The sequence below is a fragment of the Gymnoscopelus braueri genome (assembly GCF_963280865.1).
Source record: "Gymnoscopelus braueri genome assembly, chromosome: 17".
NCBI lineage: Eukaryota > Metazoa > Chordata > Actinopteri > Myctophiformes > Myctophidae > Gymnoscopelus > Gymnoscopelus braueri.
The window spans coordinates 29,188,267-29,210,513 of NC_137617.1; the positions used below are offsets into that span (position 1 = coordinate 29,188,267).

At 44.3% G+C, this 22,247-nt stretch overlaps 1 protein-coding gene across 1 annotated transcript; it reads left to right on the forward strand.

Moving 5' to 3' along the window:
- The first annotated feature begins 222 nt into the window (after window positions 1-222).
- On the forward strand, window positions 223-12,188 carry meox1 (mesenchyme homeobox 1). The gene is made up of 3 exons (XM_080455196.1): window positions 223-1,447; window positions 7,001-7,173; window positions 11,307-12,188. The coding sequence occupies exons 1-3, from the start codon at window positions 925-927 to the stop codon at window positions 11,427-11,429; spliced, it is 819 nt and encodes a 272-aa protein (XP_080311322.1). The 5' UTR covers window positions 223-924; the 3' UTR covers window positions 11,430-12,188.
- Window positions 12,189-22,247: the final 10,059 nt, after the last annotated feature.

A 22,247-nucleotide genomic window follows, 5' to 3' on the forward strand; every position in this document is an offset into this window, starting at 1 on the left:
TAACTTTCCTCCAAAGGGTGTCAAAAACAGGGGGCTAAACTGTGTGTCAGAGAGCGCTAAGCAGCCGAAATGAACCGGGGTCCCTGGCTCCCATGTGGGTGGGTGTTCGCTTTATATTTTACAGACAATGTCCCTTTAAAAAAAAGAAAGAAAAAAGCCCCGCGTCTGGAAAGCCCATTAGATGTGCATATAAAATTTCCCCCGTGATTAATAGTTGATGAGGCGAGGTTGGTCGGAGGGTACTACCAACATGTGGCCTGCAGGGCTCCTCCTCTGCAAGCTCACGTTACACTCTATAAACTTGCCACTCTTTCCCACCTATGCATTTAAAAAAAAACAGGGGGAGGAGGGATCACTTGTCACGAATGCCTTAGAAGAGTTGTGAAAACAGCCAGCCCGGAGAAGGGGAGTCATGCAGTGAGTAGTGGATGCAATGCTCGCACGGAGCCACAAGCCACTCAGTCCAGAAAGAGAGAGATAGAGAGAGAGAAGGGAAAGTGAGAGTGAGGGAGGGAAAGTGTGTGCGTATGTGTGAAGACCACAGGCTCCTGTTGGACGTCACAACACTCCCAGAGAGAGAGAGGGAAAACACACTGCCACAGGAAGACGTCCATCCTCACACGTTCTGGGCCGTGGAAGAGTCAACAATCTAAGCAGCCAGTGACAGAGCCCCACTGTCTTCTCTAGTGGTGGATGTGGCCCAGAAGATGATGAGCATCTAAGAAGAAGCCCCCAACAAGACAGCTGAAGTGGATATTGTCTTCTCAGCGTCTTCCCAGCTCGCTGACTTTGTGAGGGAGCGTGTGACTCCTCATCGGGGACTTTACTGAAGAGGTGTGTGCAAGATTGTCAGAGACTATCAGAGTGTGTGAGAGTGTGTGTGTGTGTGTGTCTCTGCGTGTGAAGCGTGCATTTGGCATCGCCATGGATCAGCCAGCCAGCAGCTGCATGAGGAGCGCCCACACCAGCAGCCCCATCTGGGGCTGCGTGAGGAACCCCCACTCAGGGGTCGGGGGAGCCGGTCTCCAGTCACCCTACCAGCAAGCCCCCTTCTCCCTGCACCAGAAGCCTGAGTTCCTGGCCTACACAGACTTTTCGGGCTCCTGTCTGGTGCCCGCCGCGCCACACGCTGCCTACCCCCGCGACGACAGACTCTACCAGGACAGCCAGGCGGGTTACCAGAGGGCCGAATGGCAATTCCCTCCCTGTGAGACGCGCGGGGGGGCCAGGGGGCCCGAGGCCTGCCCGCCGGTGGCCCCCGTAGCGGTGGGTGCCGGAGTCGGGAGTGGAGGGGTGGTGGTGGGCGTTGGGGTGGAGATGGACAGCGCGGGTGGGGACAGGCTGCCAGGGGCTGTGCCCGGCTGTCTGGAGGGAGAGTACTCGCCCCAGAGCGTGGCCTCGGCTGACTCTGACAAGAAGGGCTCCAAGCGGAAGAGAGATGTCACAGGTGAGTCAGGGAAGGGATGCTGGGATGTGTTGAAAACAGTAAATAAAAAAATGGACATATAGGAGGATTAAAACATCATGAAGAATGGTTTCTTCCTCCTTTTCTAATGAACCTTGAACCATTTCTAATGAATGCTGGCAGAAGTGAAAAAGGCATGGATGTATGCCATGGGAGAGCCACTGGTGGCATCTTTATTACTCAGCTGGTATAGGTTAAAACCACAGTTCTTGCTCGTTGTGCCTGAACATCAGATTAAACATTTGCATCCTGTTCCATCTCAAGGGGCTAAATAAATCACCCTGAAAATTAAGGTCACATCCACTGTGCAATAAAACATTGAGCAAAGGCTGAGCATTTGCGAGCGAGCTCACGATGAAGTTCATTCATCTCCATTCATCTCGCGCCGTGAGGCAAGTAGGTGTGTGTGTGTGTGTTTGTGTGTGAGTGTGTGTGTGTGTGTGTGTGTGTGTGTGTGTGTGTGTGTGTGTGTGTGTGTGTGCGCGTGCGCGTGCGCGTGCGAGTGTGTGGTGTGCTTGTGTGTGTGTTTGGGAGGGGGGGGGGGGGTTAGGTACGTCCAAAATCCTTGCTCTGTTTCCTGAGTGAGAAGGTCTTGAGGAGCACTCTCACCAGATAGCTATGTGAAAGGTGAGTAGGTGACATGATTTTTTTGGTCTTCAAAACACACACTTGACCCGACAGTTGCATCCTTGTATTGTCCGAGGGCTTTCAAATGGCCCAGATGATTAATGAGGTGACCATACTTTTCATTGCGCCCAGTGCGTCCTTTGAAATAGACTATTGTTTTATAGCAGCGGGACAACTTTCAGGATGCCGCAGGTGATAAATAAAACGTCTGTGGGAAAATAATCTTAGAGGATTACAAGCATTTAAGATTACTACGATAATCGTGGTTGCTCTTCACATAAATACTTTTTTTTTTTTTAATATTGATTCATACACTAACTAATTATACAGTAGTAACCAATAATAAATACAAATGGTTATTATTGTTAACGATGTTGAATAAAGATACAGTCAGAATCCTACAAATTCTGTTGACGTATCTATATTTAATTTCCACTGTGACCCAAAATAGATAAATGATAATATACAAATTGCAAGTCTATTTCTGAAGCAAAACGCTACCAGGGCACTTACACCATTGAAAGCACTTTCCTTCTAAAATGAATCATTCAACAGCATATTCTCATGAGCGGCCCTGCACGGAACATGACGTGAATAGCACAGTATGTTTTGGGATTATCTAGCGATTTATTCGCTTTATCACGTTTCACACTCACTGATAGGAAGTCAAAGCAAAATTTCTGGTAAGCGATACCCATGAAGTGCTAATTCCTAAAAGTCACACGAACACCATTTAACGGCCGACTGCGCCAGCTGAAGACCCAAGGAGATGTTTATATTTGTCTAATATCTGAGGGTGGACTGTTAAAAAAAGATCAATTTCACGCCGGCTGAAGGGAAATAAAACTGCAGCACATCCAGCACATCTGGTCCAGGCATCATATTCAGGTTTCAGCCATGGAGACTCTTAGCTAGTGGGTCTGTTCAAAAGCGAGAATCTAGAAAAATGAGTAAATCCCGTTGCCCTGACTGTGGTTCTGTATTATGTAGCTCACCCAGACAGCCAAAGCGATTGATAGAATTGACTTCTGCAGGACAGTTTGTCCCTGAGCTACAGTAGAATAAATGAGTGATGAATTCCACATACTACTGTAACCAAGGAGAGGAGTTTGTGAGGTGATTTAAATACATGTGGTAAAATTAGGTTTATTCCAGGAGGCCATGAGCACTCGTTATTCACCAATTTATTTGTTTTTTAGTGTTTGTCTTAGACTTTGGCCCTTTTGGACGACCAGATGGAGTTTACTGCTACAGCCTGGATAGTGTCAGGGAAACGGTCAATCAAAGGACAAGTCCTCTAAATTTAATTGCAGTCACTTTTTGATAGGCCTACCTTGTTGCTGTCCTTTTGTGGCCCTAAATTGTTTTCTTTGTGCTCTATTTACGTTTGTAGTAGTAGTCTAGAGTTCATGCCACTTACTCCGATCTTGTACTTTGTAAGTCGCTCTGGGTAAGAGCAGCTGCTACATGCTTACATTTTGTAAAAATGGAAATGCCTGGTTGTCTTGATACACCGAAAGTTTTAATTGGAACAAACAACTACTTGCACAATAGTATTTCAGTCAGGCCTGCAACAGACACAGGCTTTCAGAGTTCATTGTAGGGAGTGGGAGGCCAGAGCTCTCCTCTCCTCTCCTCTCCTCTCCCCTCCCCTCCCCTCCTCTCCTCTCCTCTCCTCTCCTCTCCTCTCCTCTCCTCTCCTCTCCTCTCCTCCTTACCTTATTGTAACCTCCAGTCACTACGGTGAAAAACATGCCAGACCACGTCTGGTAAAATCACTCCATGCCTGCAAGCCCACTTTTTTGCATTCTTATCCATTGACATTTTCCTGTCGTTAAGCCGTAACACAATCTCCCAGTGAGCGCATGCACCATGTCTGACCACTACATCCACTCTGGGGTTTTTAGAAGGGGCCTTTCAGAGCTGTATTGGTGCTGCTTGGTAGAAAAGCATGTATTGGGGAAAATGTCCTGGAGGCATCCATGCTACAGACAAAGCTGCTATACAGTTCGTATGTGTGCGCGCATGTTATGTGCGCGTGTGTTTGAATTATGTGTTTGTGTGTGTGCACGTGCGTGCGTGCATGCATGTATATGTGTCGATATGGTAATGAGGCGCACTTCTTCTCGTTTTTTCCAAACGTTTCGACCTGAGAAGAATGTGTTCATTGAATGTGAATTCAATGACCATATCTATCTTTAAGAAAAAGGTGAAGGCATTATTGACAGATATTGACAGTTAGCATATATTCCAGTACAATCATCAACTTAATGTTGATTAAAATAAATGTATAATGAAAAATGATCAATCCTATGTGATATACTGTAACTATTTCCACTCTGGTCAAGCCAAACCTGATAAACACAATATGGTCAATTTACCCTGAATATGATGTTTTACAATCAAACACAAATCTAGTATTACTTTCATATAAAATAAAAAAACAAGAATAATTACATTTTCCTGTGTGCTTAAAATACACAAACCCTGTGGAAAGCCTCTCTCCTGCTTTTAAACATGAACAAATTATCAATCAAACGCCAATTTTCACCTGGGGTTTTTGCTCTAAAGCAATCACTACTTTACAAGAGCCTTAATTCAGCCTTGATGAAGACAAACTGCTTTTGCACCATCTACCCAGAAAGCACCAAATGCTGTTTGTCTTTGGGACCCCTGCTGGGCGCAGGAGTTTGGTCCCTGCGAGTTTTACGGGCCCTGGCTGTGCAGGATATTTATTGGGGGCCTGTTTAGCGGGATTCGGTGACTGTGTGTGCACCCACTAAATCAGTCCTGCCAGGTGTTCGGCTGACTACACCCCGCTCAACACGGTTCCAGGCCAGGCCAGGCCAGGCCAGGCCATGCAGGCCAGCATCAGGCCGACACACTTAGAACACGCTGTCATTAATGGCACTTAAAAAGATGCTAATAACGCTTTCTCGATGTGAGAGGTGGGCCACAGGTACACTCGCTCATTCTCGTCCTCCAAGTCATGATCACACACACATTATCAGGTGCACACATCAAGCATGCACGTGCACACAAAACACATACACATTTGAGCGTACGCGCATATACGTATGTACACGCAATCAAACACATACACCACACTTGCACGTGCATATATATACACACACACACACATAGACATGCACACATGTCTGGATCTGCCCATGCAGTCACATCTGGACCAGGCCCTGCAGTCCATTTCACAGTCTGGCCCGGCACTCTGGCAAGCGTGAAGCAAAACTTCTCACTTTGACAAATTAGAACCATTTTCTGGTGATTACGTCAGCTGCTTGTGTCGCTACCAATGCTCAATTATTACCTAAAACTCATTCCCTCTAATTCACAGGAGAGATTTTACAGACTGTCATATGAAATGGCCTTCATTTATATTCATAATAAGAGTTCTGTATTCTGCCACAAGCTGTGAAATGCACGGGCACAGAAATGTCTAAATCTCTACCAATAAAACTGCATCATGGCCCCATTGTATGTGGACTATCAAAGCTCTGGTTGTGTACGAGATTACAAAATTATAACATTTCCACAATAAGCTCCAATCCAGAAATATAAAAAAAGATTGATTGCTGTAAATTATTTGCGTAATTCACTGCTGTGCCCTAACAAAGCACCACGGCACGGTGCAAATATGTGAGTTCTGGGTCCGTGCTGTCAGGTGCTGATGAGTTAGTAGTTGTCTACCCTCGACCGTCCAGGGGAAACCTTCCCAGACACACACACACTCACGCACAGAACGCTCCAAGCCGGACACATCCGCGCCTTTGTTCTTTTGTTGGGGGCTTTAACGATGTTCCGCTGCATTCCTTCTCTAACTCAGTCCCTCTGTGGGCTGGTTTGGTGGCCCCTACTGATCTATGTTCACACACATATTCACACACACACACACACACACACACACGCATGCACACACACACACACACACACACACACATGCCCACGCACACACACTTACACACGTGCGCAAACACACACACCGAAATACGCACACAGTGCATGGGGTCATGCACAGGAACACATGCATGGTCCTGCACACGAGCACACACAGACACACAAAATACAGGTGAATGTATCTCATCATGGCAGAGCAGGGTGGCCTCTCTTTAAAGCGGTCATTTCAGTGTTTACTATATGAGGGGCCTCCTACTAAATGCCTTTTAGATTCTTTGGAGTGCCGGTTTGTGGTTGACAAGGTCAGGTGAGATCAGTGTAATAGGACTATTTGAAGCTGGCCGAGTTGCTAATTCAAATCAGATCAGTCATCCAAGGTGACAGTGGAGAGAACGGTGTCAGTTGGGGAGGGCACAGTGTTACAAATTAGTCTGTCCTGTTGACAGAGATGAAACTCTAAACACAAGCTTTTATAATGTGTAGCATTTTTTTTTTTTTTTTTTTTTTTTAACTCATTAGACAGTTGCTTTCATAGTTCTCCCTTTTGGGGAATATATGCCACATTAAAAAGCAAGACCAAGAACAACACTGAGAGAAAAGTGTTCAGCATTAACTCTGTATATTTCCAATGTCTTCTCCAGATTATTTTCTTCCTAATGTTGCCAGGAAAGTTGACCAGTTAGAAAAATTCCATGCTTAAAGCAAATGCCTAGGGGAGTGCACCGTTGTATGACGGGAAAGAAACAAAAAAACACAATTGCATTACACAAAATGTAATTGAACAGAAAATCCTCCACACGTGGAAATTCACAAATGGCTTCACTGTGGTAGATCTGAAAACAGACAAGATATAATAAATACACAAATCAAAACAAGGACAAAGTGTCAGAGTTTCCAGCACATATTCCAGCTTACGTTTACATACAAGGAGTGCGAAAAGTTCAACTTTTGGTTTAACATTGTGGTTTGTTTTTGCTTCTTCCCCGTGTCTTCTAGACATCCAGGACAGCAGCTTCAAAGTGGACTCCAGCTGCAAGGCGAGGAAGGAACGTACAGCCTTCACCAAGGAGCAGCTAAGGGAGCTGGAAGCAGAGTTCACCCACCATAACTACCTGACCCGGCTCCGTCGCTACGAGATCGCTGTCAACTTGGACCTCACAGAGAGACAGGTGCAGTTTACCCACACAGATGCATTGTGCCCTCGTAATGAACAAAAACACTTCTTAACCTATTAAGACCTGAGGCCGATTCTAAAGAATGTCTACTAAATCCTAACAGTTTTCTGAAAAACCTATGTTGCTATATCAGTGGTGCTCAAAGCTTTTTCATGTCAAGGACCCCCAAAATTATATGTATTTGGCCACAGGCCCTATCTCAAAATATGTTGTTCCAGGGGCCCCCGGAAGCAAAGATTTTAGTTTAAAAAAATATATACTGTAAAGATAAAGATTTGCAATGGAACACATTGTGAGCTTGTAGATAAGGCTATTTTCTCTGAATGTTTTCCCCAGAATAGGGACGCTAGGTACTTCATGTTGTTAAACACAGCTAGTGAGACTATGGCATCAGCAAATGGGGATCCTTTTCTAATTAATTAACAAATAACTGTGCTTTTATTTTATTTTATTTTGTTTAGGGATACTACCTACATTTTATATATATATTTATATATATGTATGTATTTTTTACAGTTGAAAAGTACTATGCTACAAATTTGCATTGAAACGTATTCCCCCGCAATGAAATCCATTGAGTGATTCTCAAACCGTTCAATTTCAAGGACCCCCAGTTTGATATGCATTAGGCCACGGACCCCCATCTGATGATTTTCATCTCTGGGACCCGGATCTACACTGTAAAATCCTCAGTGTTCATTTAAATCTGAGAGCGTACAAATGGAACCAAATGAGTTACAGACCCATGAGGGTCTTTTTCCTTCATTTGTAAAAAAAAAATAAAAAAAAAAGATGGAGAAAGAAAGAAAATAATATTGTATTCTTCTTCTTATCCTGTTGTTATTGTCACATTTTTAAGGGGCAAGTTTAACCTTAAGCATTTATTCAGGGAAACCCCTACCTTGGTGGATACTGTTTGATCAGAAAATGTATCAAACAATAAATAAATAAAAAATAAAAAGATGTACAATATACCTTGTCATGAAGGTGTTTCTACACATGGTAATATACATATGGTAATACAATGTTAGGATGGTATTATACCATACACACCTACTACAGTTGTATTTGGAACGCTATCCCCTTATTTCTATATTTATTACAATATGTTCATACAAAGAATATATGTGTCTTTGTGTATATGTGTGATTGTTGGCAGACAGACTTCAAAACGTTAATGTTAAAATGATCTTACTTGATGACTTCACCTAGAAATTCTGTGTCCTTTTCTAGTGTAAATTTGTACACTTCAGGTACTGATCTCTGATTAGTACACACTAGTACTACACAGTATAATCTCCAGATAAGAGACAAGGTTTATAGAGTGCGCTCAATCTGGAAAAAATAATTATTTATATACAGTATATATGTAAAATATATAGTTATTTTCTTTCCTATGCTTTTATTCCAGGAAAATTCACATGTAGCTTTAGTGCAGTGCACGGTGCAATCCTCAATGTTAATTTGGGGAACATTCTGGGTCCATTTGACGGTGTGAGTGGGCGGGGGGGATACAGGGCTGGTGAGACCGGTCAGACATTTGTAGATGGCCTGGCTGAGACCCCGGTCTGTCTGTCTGTGGTCCTGACCTCCTCCCTATAGGCACACTGTCCCAACTCCTCCTAATGAGGCCATACTGCCACAGTGACCACACAGCCTGCAGCCTGCCTCTAGATCTATTTACCAGACCCCTGGATCACACACACACACACACACACACACACAGACAGACACACACAGACACACACACACACACACACACACACACACACACACACACACACACACACACACACACACACACACACACACACACACACACACACACACACACACACACACACACACACACACACACACACACACACACACACACTGACCCCCTAGCCAGCTCCCAGCTTAACTCAGGGCTCAGGGGTCTCACTGCAACTCGGAAACTTTTCCTGAATCATCCGACATGTCTTGGCACAATGCCATTTCTTCAGCCAGTCTCGTTGAGCGGACAAAATCAGAGACAGGGAGACAATTATGAATAGTGTAAGAGGACATTAATCCCACGTCCTGCAGGCAGTGTCTCTTCGGGGAACATTTAAGGGGATGCGCAGAGGTCCACTGAGCTACAGTAACCAAGCAGATTCCGGTCAGCACGCTCATTATGTCCCCCCTCGTGTATGTTTACAGTAGTTTATAGTCAGTTTAGACAGTCTTACTCAAGTTGTCAACATTTTACATGATTTATAATTCATAACATTGATATTTTCTGGGTTCACAACACCTTTATCCAGTTCATAACACTTTCATGATTTTTATTTCATAAATCCTACATTATTTCTAGTTCATAAACACATTTATGATTTCTAGTTCATAACACTTTTATGAATTTCTTTTATTAAACATAACACATATTACTTCTAGTTAATGACACGTTCATGATTTCTAGTTCAGAACACATTCATGATTTCCACTTCTTATCATATTAGTGATTTCCACTTTCAGAAGGCCTGAATAAGAGCTTTGGAACAGCTATATTTCCGCTCGCTGGAGTGACATACTGTGCCAACTCCACTTTACTAAAGACACAAGACATTTTATGATTTCTGACATAAGGATTCAATCAGTGTTCGTGGCTACGCCATATGTTATGTAGCTCTTGCTCAGGCCTTATTATTAATGTGTTCTATTTGTACAGTGCATGCCATCACGAGCAACAGTTACCTCTTCCAGGCACATAACAAACGTGCACAATTCAGTTATTCTGCAGTCTCCCCTTTCTGACCAAAACCTCCTTGCGGTGTTGCATCTGTGTGTGTGTGTGTGTGTGTATGTGTGTGTGTGCGTGTGTGTGTGCATGCCAGCGTGCGTGCGTGTGGGCGTGTGTGCGTGCGTGCGTGCATATGTGTGTGTTTTTTTGTTGCTATTCTTGGCTAAGCAATGCGGGAATGATGTCATCTTGCCATTTCAGAACAGTGCAGTGATACAGCTGAGCGCGATCTACTATGAGTCAAGGCTACATCCTGTGTAGGCTGACATCCTGATTGTTAACTACCGCGACTTACTGTCCATACGATACTCTCTGACTGCATTTGGGAGAGATGTGTGAGCCAAACCCCAATGCTTTGTATCGCCTGTACTCAGTCTACTTACAGTGCAAGGCAAAAAGACAGAGCAAGCTGATTAATATGCTGAGTTGTGACATTTGTTGGGAGGGGGTGATGATGAGTCTGCGTTTCTGCTGACCATACGGTACATTTTAATTCCAAAGTACACAGGAACAAAAAGTAATTAGAAAATTTAGTTGAGGACACAAGATACTTGGCCAGAAGTAATGTGTTACTGTGCGATCAACAATTGTTTAATCTCGATGTGTGGTAGGCTTATAGTTATATGATGTTTTCTTCTAAGGCAGCTGTTTCACATACTGAGTCAAGAGTGGGAACAGCGGAGAAGAAGCTTAAACGGCCATACCGATGTCAATACATGTGTCATTGTCTATTCACATCTTTGGTCAGCTTTGGCCGTGCATGAACATAGACAATTTTCCCTTTAATGGCTTTATTTTTAGATGTTGTGAGTCATTGTTGGCTAAACATCACTGGGCGGTTAAGACATCTTACCCTTTCTAATTTAGTTTCCAGGGATTATTTTCAGCTAGACTTGTCAAATCGATCTGTGCTTTAAAATGCCCGGAAAGCATTTGTGTCATTTTAGATTTTAGCTATATATAGCAACAGAAGTTTAAAAAAAAATACTCTTAGGATTTAGAACAGTGGTTTAGAACAGTGTTTTTTAAAAACAGCAGATCTACAAGCTCACAGTGTGTCACTTTGAGCTTGTACATTTTTAAAAAATCTTGAAAGTGTTTGAAAAATCTTGAATAATTTAGAATTTTAATACAAATCTTCTCTTCTGGGGGTCCCTGGCACAAAAAAAAATCAGATGGGGGGTCCGCCGCAGCACATACAGTATCAATTAGGGGGTCCTGAAAAAAGTTTGAGAATTGAGAAGAAAAGTCTGATTTAGAAGGCATTTGTAGGATCGGCCTCAGGTCTTAATGGGTTAAGTCCGAGCTAGCATGAATGACACTAAATGCTCCACGGTAATGACACCTCTGTTTGTCTCCCCCTCAGGTGAAAGTGTGGTTCCAGAACAGGAGGATGAAGTGGAAGAGAGTGAAAGGAGGGCAGTCGGCCTCACCCAATGACCTGGAGAATGATGACATGGACTCTGCTGCTTCACCCAGCTCAGAGTGAGCAGCATGGGTGGGGGCGGGGGGGTGATGGAGCCTCAAGAGACCAGCATTTATAAAAGATGAGAGAGAGAGCTCCGGAGGTCTGAATGGCCTTGTCAGGCTAAAGGAAGCAAGGGGTCTGCTAATGTCAACTGGACGACCCATGCAGTACAACGTGACGTCCAGTCACCTCATTTGGAAAGTTGGCAGCAAGGACTGAATAATTTTAGAGACTTCTTTTTTTTTTTTTTGCCAGTAAAGAAATTTGGCAACTCCTTTTGTGTTTTTCGGTTGTACATACTGTAGGGGCTCAGCTGATTAATGTCCACGCTGAAGTCCATTCTGACACACCAATGACAAATGCTATGTTTGAAAACCCAGCTCTCGCTGCATCGACTGTGGTCTCAGAGATTAGAGGCGATAGCTTGCTATATTGGCAAGCCTCTACTCAGAGTGTTGCAGAGCAATGACAAATTCCATGCAATAGCTTTTAGGCCAGCGATGACATATCAGGCCAGTGATGTGATTATGTTTGAGTACATCTCCTTCAGTTCCCATATCGTAATCACAGCCTTTGACGCTTGACTACAACCACCTGCGAAAACTCAAACTGCACCACTGTTGCCAAACCATAAGTGCCTCCAAAATCTGATTTTTTTTTTCATGTTGTCAGGTTTTTTTTCCCCATATAATATCGTTTTTCTGTCAAACAAGTGTTTTTTGTAATATTTTTTCTACATTTTGAATGCTAATGATACAACACAGATGTTACCTATTGAAAACTGCAACAAAAAAAGAATAAATCATCTGTCGCAAAAATGGGGGAAATATCTTGATAATTTCTTCCACGCACAACAACTGAGTTATGATTTGACAGTAGGTAAATCTGCAGTCTTGGCTCATGTGTTTGTCATGTGCAGATGTTTTGGTCAGACTTTATGACTACAATCTCCACGGTTGGGGAGACAAATGACCACTGGGTTTCTGCCCACAGAAGGATATTCTGCTTTCATCAGTAGCTGAAATCAAAAACTATAAATTGTGTGTGTGTGTGTGTGTGTGTGTGTGTGTGTGTGTGTGTGTGTGTGTGTGTGTGTGTGTGTGTGTGTGTGTGTGTGTGTGTGTGTGTGTGTGTGTGTGTGTGTGTGTGTGTGTGTGTGTGTGTGTGTGTGTGCGTGCGTGCGCATGTGTGTGCGCATGTGTGTGTGCGCGCATGTGTGTGTGCGTATGTGTGTGTGTGTGTGTGTGTGTGTGTGTGGTATGCACGTGTGTGTCCATGCATCCTTGTGCGTCCAAGAGCAAAACTGTGTGGTATACTCATCACTCCCACATGTTTCCTTGTGCTGTAAATTTATGCCTGTAAAATATAGTGTCACAGAAAATCCCTTCCAGTGACGTTAGCTTAATAATCTCTGTTAAGTCACAGTGAGGTGGGATATCCCCGGAGGTCAGATCTGAATCAGCCCTTATAATCAACGCCCACCGACATCCCGGCGATGGGATCATAATAATCCTTAAGGATGTTTTCATAGTGGCAAGTGGTGTGCTTTAAACCCGGCGCAGATCACGCCAATTGGGCTAAATTGACCCGACGTGCACTGACAGCGCTATGAGTAGACGTGAGTGAGTGTGAGCTTGAATAGGCACATTCACTTTGCACACCATCGCTGTTGTTCCGATCAGCCCACAAAGGGCCATTAACCTGACAAGGTGGAGTCGTGCTCCAAAGGCGAACTATTTGGCCCCCACGCGCTATTTTCAACGGAAGCATCTGGATGGGGCCAATTTGATCTCAACCTGAGTGGAACCTAGACAAACCCACGCATAGGGCCCCCAGGACCAGGGGGGGGGGAGTTTGAGAGAGAGAGAGAGAGGGATTGAGAGAGAGGGAGAGGTAGAGAGAGAGAGAGAGAGAGAGAGAAAACAGCTAGCTGGCTGACCACTTGCGTATGATGGAAAGGGGAAATAATAGGTGGGTATGGGTGAAAAGACGGCTTCTCAAGTACAGGATGTTGTTGTAGCAGGTAGCCAGTCATCCAATTTCCTGCTTCCCAAAGAAAACAAGAGAAAGAGCATAGAAGTCCCGGCTCTTACAATGGCGGGCCTATGCTCGGGCCCGGGCCAGCCAAACAAAGCCTTTGGAGGTTACTGCCCTCTCTGCTGGTCTGCCGGGGCAGAGGAGGTGGGGGGGGCGTCTCACACACACACACACACACACACACACACACACACACACACACCGGGTAGGGGTCAAGTGTTACTGTACGGCTGACCCCTCTGGGCCCCCGATGCAGCTGCTGGGGGTGGAATAACTTGGCGGAGATCCCTTCCCCGTTTCCCCCCTACACTCAGTCTCTATTAGGGGCTATTATTGTATTAGCAGTAATAGTAGTCAAAATAAACCATGTCCAATAGTAATGACAGTATTAATATCAGCAGTGTAAACCAATGAACCTGGAATGTTGTTCTTTCACCACAGAGGTTCCTTCAAAAGGCACCGGGTGGCCAAATTTATGGATTACATTTAATTTGAAGGTATTGGTGAGTGAATGGGGGACAGTGCGCTGTTGCCAAGACTCCAGAGTAGGTCAAAATTGCCGGTTCCCCTTTCACTTATCAAGGTAAATGATGGTCGAGAAAGCATATTTTCTTACCCTCTCATTAATCTTGTACATCTTGTTACGTTTTTATTGATTCAGTGTAGATTGATTGGCTCCTGGGACTTTCGAAAGTGTCGGAGTGCCGTGAAGCTCATGCAACACTGAGTTCTAAGAATACAGCAATTCCCACTCTTTTGGCCAAATGTGAGTTGACAGTGGCACAAAAATAAAAGTCTGTGGCGGCCACCAAAAATAAGGACGGGGACAGTCCCATCAATATCTCTTCATTCCTAATTGTAAAAGCAGATTTCAGCAGCAGGAAACATTCTTGAGTTAACTCCCAGCCCCGTACTGAGTGAATACAACCATTTGTTTTGTGGGTAAAGCTCAATAGTTACAGTCATAAGAAAACATTTTGTCAGAGCGCAGGGCGCAGTTGGTGACTTCACCCCTCAACAGCAATATCCTCAAGACCCGGCTTTCGGCACGCGGAAGATATTGCCACTCAAAGCACAGCTTTGCCCCGAGACGCCGGCCAAGCGCTGAATTTAAGTGGACGGGGGCTCCCGACCAAAACCACAGAACACCAGCTCTATACGCTAAAAATGTTGCATTGGTGGAGAAATGCCACTTGCGGCTGCACGGGCAGCTGTGCCGCACTGTTACCATTTAAGAACGTTTCCAGTCATGAATCATTCATCTGGATATAATGGCATTAATCAAAATATGTGGCAAGCATAGAGTCAGTCACCCAAAAGAATTCAAAAATACTTAACACCACATGCCATGGTCTAAAGACCGACTGGAAAAGAAAATTGAGAATAACATTTATTTCACCATAATGTAATCCCTAGATCATCTGTGTAAATTTCTGCCACTAAGAAATAAATAAATAGAAGATATATAAGCACAGCATATAAATACAGTATATAATACACTACACACACACACACACACACACACACACACACACACACACACACACACACACACACACACACACACACACACACACACACACACACATTCACACAGGAGAATGCAGATTTTACTTTGTAGACAGAAAATGAGCTGGCGGACATATGACATAGTGTATTATCCAGATTTGAACTGATGACAAGTATGCACTTACACCAATTGAACCAACCACGCATCCTGGGCAGAACTTTTATTTTGAAGAGCCGCCATTCAGTTCAGGCCGAGCTTTCGACTCTTTAGGCGGGAAAGCGCTTGATGGATAGCCGGAGGTGTGAGGGTCATCTCTAAAGAAGCGAGCGAGCGGTGAAATTAAAAGCGTATCCTTCTTCCACAGGCCCCTGTGCTCCGCTCCGCGGGCCCCATCTGCACGCTGTTATTGTTTACTGAGACAGCAGCTCACAGGTCAGATCAAAGACCCCGTCCTCTCCCTTTCTACAAGTCTGACACACTGATACAGAAGCACACCGCTGTGAAAATAATAAGATAGAGAGAGTTAAGATAACATCATGATGTGATGACGTGGCAGAGGGGAGCATGCAGGGCCACTGTCTAGTCTAGTCTACTCACAGCGGGGGTGGTGTGCATGTCTAAAGTGTGTATTTGTGAATGGACTGTTACCGTTCAACCACAATAACCCTGATGTCCCTAATTTGGGCATGTCATTAAAGGTAAAAAATATTATTTATTTTTTTCAAATTGTTGAAAAGTTTCATAGATCTACTATGTGCGAACAGACAAACTATAAGTGGTTCCAAAAATAAAAAAATAAAAAAATGTTCAACTTCTACTGATAACCTCAGCTTAGGTCATTCGTCTTCTAAAAGGTATGAAAATAGGTTGAAAATACTACTGACATCCCCATATTTCTGACAGATTACAGTTCTTTATGAATATCCGTCGAATGCATCAGACCATGTCAGCTGACATGGTAAAAAGAGATAGAAGGTGTCTGCAGTCTGCAGTGCAGAGTCATATAACATCAGTCCAAACCCACAGCTAAGGTCAGCGCACCGCAAGACTTTTGGGCCACTTGACGAGAAAATGTCAGTCCTGCTTTCTGTACATTTCACAAGGTGCTTTCGCTCTGTCTACTGTTGGTTCTCGTCTTTTCGGATCTGACACTAAAGGATCTGTCCCAGACATGTCCGTTTCACCTATAGCATGAGGACTGCCAAGCAGAAGAGAGGATGAAGCACTCTGCGTTTCGTCAAATGAAACGGACCCCAGAGAAACTTAATGTAACAAGACTGTTCTCCTTTTCCCCCCCCTGCCCTTCTTGTCTGCCCTTATCTCCTCTCACCCCCACCCCCCCTCCCCCCCACAACCCCCGTAGCTTGCCGAGACTGAGAGAAGGGATCAAGAGACATGGACACACATCCTTTCTTTCTTTTCATCCTTATTGTTATTTTAGGCCACCTGCAAATCTATTCCTCCTCTTTTTTTTTTGCCCTTTTTGTCTCCTGTTTTTAGCCTCTTACACGTGCGAGACAGAGACCTCTGAACAGCGGAGACGAGAGGAGGAAATGTGCGATGTCTTCCGCACATCCTCCCAAGACGGCCGTTGTGTTGAGGGAGGCCTACAAGGGTGTGTGTGTGTGTGTGTGTGTGTGTGTGTGTGCGTGTGCGTGTGCGTGTGTGTGTGTGTGTGTGTGTGTGTGTGTGTGTGTGTGAGAGAGAGAGAGACCAGCACATGTGTGTGTGTGTGTGTGTGTGTGTGTGTGTGTGTGTAAGCAGGTTGGCCCGCGCATCTGTGTGTGCATGCCTGCATGCGTGCAAGCTTGCGTGTCAGCCCGAGTACCCCGGGGGTAACAGAACAAGTCTGGCAAGTCGAGCTCCAGCGCGTACGCAGTCGGATGTGGTCAGCGAGAGTCACCGGCACGGCCCTCTGCTCATCCTCTCCAGCGTCCGTCCACCACCCGCCATTCCCCCCCTCATCCTCTCGTCTCCCGTGATTAGCGACTCCTGCAGGAGTGATAAATCTTCCATTTCCATTGCACAATCAGTCAAGACGGGACCCAGAGTCTGGGAGCCGCACAACATTAAATTATCCGAGACTTCCTGCAAAAGGCCTCCTCTGGGCGGTGGCGTCTTCAGCCGGGTGGATATACCGGGGAGCCCGAGGTCTCAGGACCCCCCCGAGCTGCTGCACCATGTGGCTGGTACCCGCTGACCTGTTGTCCCCATTCTCGGCATGGAGCCAGGAAATCCCGCGGCGGTTTTGGCTCTGCAAATCATCACACAGAGGACCACTCAATCACCATGTTTGCCCAGTGGACTGAATGTGGAGGGTCTTGTTCACCAGAACCGTGCAAACATGAACGCTAAATGAATGATTTGTCTGAGTGTGTGTGCGTGTGTGTGTGTGTGTGTGTGTGTGTGTGTGTGTGTGTGTGTGTGCGTGTGCGTGTGCGTGTGTGTGTCTGTGTGTGTGCCTGTCTGTCTGTCTGTCCGTCTGTCTGTCCTATCTTGAGAACCGATCATCCATTCACACTTGTTGGGTGTACTGCTGGGAACCCATGGGAGTGCCGTGTCGAGTGTGAAGCCGATCGGATGAGCGGTTCTCAACAGTGCTGCAAGTAGCCATAGTGCTGTTTTGAACAGCACCATTGCTACTCGGAGAATTCTTGAGAACAGCACTATGGCTACTTGCATGTTCTCAACAATTCTGCAAGTAGCCGTTGTGCTGTTCTCAACAACACTGCAAGCAGCAATTCTGGAGACCAGCTGAGGGCCAAGCAGTCAGGGGCTGTTTGTCGGCTGATAGTTTATATAACAATCTATTTGTAGAATGTCTAGACTTATAAACAATAATCTGTTTTAGTGTTCAGTTTGGGGGAGCTATGGATTATCTTATCTCGTTGACTGCCAAGATTTTAATAATATAATTGTTATCTAATCTGTGGTAATTAAAAAGAAGGTACGGTCATCTACGTCATTTATGTAGATGCCTCGCATCAATGGCGCCTGACTTACCCATGGACCGACGTACCTTCTTCTATCATAGCCTTGGTGGTCGCTGGTCATTTAGTATGTTACAGTCATTACAGTCATTTAGTATGTACGCTGCTGTTGTCCACTGCAACTTCCCCCTGGAAGGGTCTGGACTTTAACGTTATATACTTAGTGGACTGGGGTCCCCCAGAGGTCTATTGGTCATCTCCTTTTTTCCCTCTACACCAAATCTCTTTGCTGAAAATAGCCTATTGACAAGCCCATACCGATGCGTTGTAAGCTTGTAGATCTGCTATTTTCACTAAGTGTTCACCTATGATATGCCCGTAATAAGAAGCTGGTGAGTGGCGTCACGTGAAACCCAGTCAGCAGCTAGGAGTGTGAAGTTTTACCTGTTAATACTTGTGTCATGTTTTGTTTTGTTTTGATTGGTTTTGTTTCTTTTTTGTCATTGTCTATTTGTTTAGTGTCAGGTTTTTAATTTATTGCGGGGACAGTGGGGTTTGGCAGGGGAAGATGTAGTGGGTTCCCTGTGAGTAGCCTATATTTACCCCTTTTTCAAAGAGTATATGTGTTAAGACTGATTTATACTTCACCGTAGGTGCCAGGATAATCTCCTTGTGTTTTAGTTTGTAGTGTCATTTATTGTTTCCTGTTTTCTATGTTGTACTTACATTTTACTTTACTGTTGTGTTTTATTCTGAAGTAAGGTTTCTAGTGTTCCCTGTTTTCCTTTGTTCCGGTCTTGTCTCGTTACCCTGTGATTAGTTAAGTTCTCCACCTGTGTCCTGTTAGACCCTTAGCCAATCGTGTGTTAATTGTCCATCGAATTCACTTGCGCCTAGTTGTTTCCCTGTGTATATATGTGTTGTTTTCTATGAGCAAACGTCAGTTTGTTTGTTCAGTGTAGGTGTGCATTAGAGCTGCGTGGATCGCGGTTTCAGCCACGGTGCGCAGATAACCGCAGTTTGGGTGGATTTGGGTCAATCAAATATAATCATTAATTAATATTGGATAAACCGCGGGTGAAATAAATGAATGACATCTATCTATAGGCCTATTATAGCTTTAAAAAAGCACAAAATCTTGGCTTGCGTGCGTTAGTAGTATTTTAATATTATTAAAATATTAATTTTCTGGTAAATTACCAGATCAAGATGCTGAATGTTTTTAGTTAGTCCACATAATGACAGTTTTACCTCCTTAACCTTCGGTAGAATTATTTCAATATCCTCCTCCCTCTTTTTCTGTTGCTGCTCTTCTTTTGCCATAATCCATAGTCTGCATGGGCTTCATCAGCATCTTCAGTTTGTGATCATTTTGGATGTAATGAAATAAATAAATAAGGGATCATAGATTCTACCGGCTAGTCCCATTTCATGGAAAGAGCAGGTGGCCCTAGTATTTTCCACAGTCAGTGTAGTAGATCTTAGTTGGGGTTTCTTGAACTGTTGGTCAGGATCCAAAATGGCTAGGTAGTTTCTGGTGGGCTCCCACAGGACTAAAGCTTGAGAATGTTTTAATGAGCCTGGGTCCCCTGGTGGGTAAGACTAGAGTTCTTGAAACTGGGCCACAGAGCTGAGCTAAATTTTTCATTCGGGTCGCCTGGCTGAGAAAGCTGAAGCACTCCTGCACTACATCTAATATCAATCTGACATAAATACACCCAGTGATGTATTTATGTAAGAAATACAATTCTAAGAAAAAAAGTCATTAAATGCTAGTAAGTTCATCTCCAATCCAATTTAGCCTCCTATTCTTCATCTTGTTGCAGCAAAGCCTTTTTTCTGATTCAACGTCTGGAAAACTCCATAAAGGATACAAATCATCCCGTAAAAGGATGGATGCAGATCTATAAAAAAACATATCAGAATACATCAACAGCGTGTCACACTCGCAGCAGAACAGTGGCCTTTGTCTTCGGGGTAAGACAATCCCTCGTCTAGCCCTTCCCCACCCGCCACCACCAACGGCAAGCCTCTCCATCATAGACAAAAAGCTCTTTGAGCCTGCTTCTCAACAGATCTCCAGACCTCCTCCCTCTCCGCAGATCCCCCTGTCTGAACTGCACAGGTTTGAGCAGCGTTGGGGAAATGGCCCTGGCAGCAATGGCATTGGGCAGCACAGGAATCATCCATCAGTGCGAGGGGGCTCCCAGAGTGCACTTGGATCAGCCATGCTGTCATAAAGGTGTCACAGCTGCCAGACGGCCGCGTTCCTCGGACAACAAAGACACCGGTGTCTCTAGATCCAGTAGGAATCTGGCTTCTGGAATCTGGTTTCACAAAAGCATCTCCATGTTTAGACCATCAACCTGGAGACTGCAGATGCCATTAATGTCCAACTCTGACCTAGCTTCATTTTGCAGCTCCGTCCAGAGCTTTGTCATGTAATTTTAACTTTATTGCTAGTCTAAAAGACCATCATCAGAAGATACACAGAATACAATAGATGGACGGGCCATGATTTAAACAACTGCATCAACATTGCAACTGCAACTTTCCACAGGTGTTGCCACATGCTCTGGTGCTTGCAGGTGTTAAGCAGCAATGACTTGCATACCTGTATTTTGTGGTGGTTCTTAAGTTCTTTCTGACCAAACGTTGAGCAGTAAAGATGAAAGATTCTTGGATCCAAGTATGTGGAAGTTTTCACTCACTACAAAGTGGAAAATGGAAAATGGAAAAAAGAAATATGATCTGAGTGTTAAGATGTATTTGGGAGCCTCGGTCCAGCCCTGTGTGCAACTGGAAAATGTCTCCTTAAGCGGTGTGGGCTTTCTTCTTTTTTTCATGACCTGTCTGTGGGTCGTGGTGAGGTTAAGAAGGGTCCACAAATAATTCTGAAGAAATCGTTTAAAAATTGACTGAGTTGTGGCCGTGACCTCCAAATGTAAGATATATGCTGAATAAAATACTGTAGATTAGATGTCTCCTGGACCAGGAGACTTTGTGTGTGTGAGTGTGTTTGAATTTTTAGCGTAAAAGCCAGCCTAAACTATAAACACAATATATTTGTACCTAACTTAACTAAAAGATACTCAGGGGCAGGGCCCAGGGGGTTGTAATTGGTCCCAATGCAGATATAAATGAAAAAACACAGGCCATTCCACCTATCACTGCAAGTGATGAATGATATGAAAAAGCATAGTTGGGCCGTTCCACCTATCATTGCAAGTGATAAATGATATCATTGGTGTAGCATCAAGCTATTTGCTCACACATTATGCCAGGAGGAGGACTGATCTCAAAAGGGCCTTTTGTGCTGGCGTGAAAGGTTAGACGTTTAACATTCAACGGACGATCAATAAATAGCAGGGGTTGGTGTGCATCAGCTGCACGTTTACTATGGCCAATAAATTCCAGGGATTTTGGTTTCCACGCAAGTTTAAGTTTTCGTCGAGCGATGGCTCGAGGTTTTCATTGTAAAGGTGCCCTCGTAAAAGAAAGCAATGAACACGGTCGAACAATGGAGAGCCTGAAAGAGTTAATAAAATACAAGAATCAATATGTAGCGCCCGGTAGCTGCAACACCTCAAGAGGTCAAGGCTTTTTGTTTGAACAAGGTGTCATTTTTGAAGTGGTTCGGGGTGAAATGTGACGCTGTGCCTCGGGGTCCCGCGCACACTGAACAGTTCAGCCATGAACACTTTGGATGAGAGGAAACAGGTTGCACGCATGACTGCACGACAACATCCTAAAGTTACTTCACCTTCTTCTGTACATTTTCTCATTGACTGGCATCGTTGTGGATGTGGAGTGTACAAGTCTACCTCTTAAATAAACTTTTCATTCATTCATTCTTGAGGAATCTGAAGGATATGAAAATATCCATTTGTTCTTTAGTCTTTCCTTTTTAACTGATGATCTTTCTTCGTGTAATACCAGATGGGTGGGGACTGCCACATTAGGAGAAGACATGGTGTTAAGTATAAGGCGTCAGTCACATGAAAAGTATATTTGACTTTTCAAATTTGAAATTAAATCCTGGTTGACCAGGGTCCCCCAGGGCTCTATACTTGGTCCCCTGGCTGAACCTCATGTGACCCCTACATAATCATCTGGCACCGGAGCAGATTATAACAAACAAAACAAAAACTAATTTGTAACTACTTATTTGACCCCAGTCTGCAGATGATTTCAACAAATGTTGATGCAATCCCACAATGAGAGCAACTCTAATACAATCTTAGTGCCCCCCCCCCCCCCCATTCTGTTTTAATGATCGGTGGGAGTGTGACTGCATTCACCCGTGCCAGTAAAAAAAGTCTTCCATCCAAAAGTATTTTGAGCAGAAGCAGAAGTATCCTC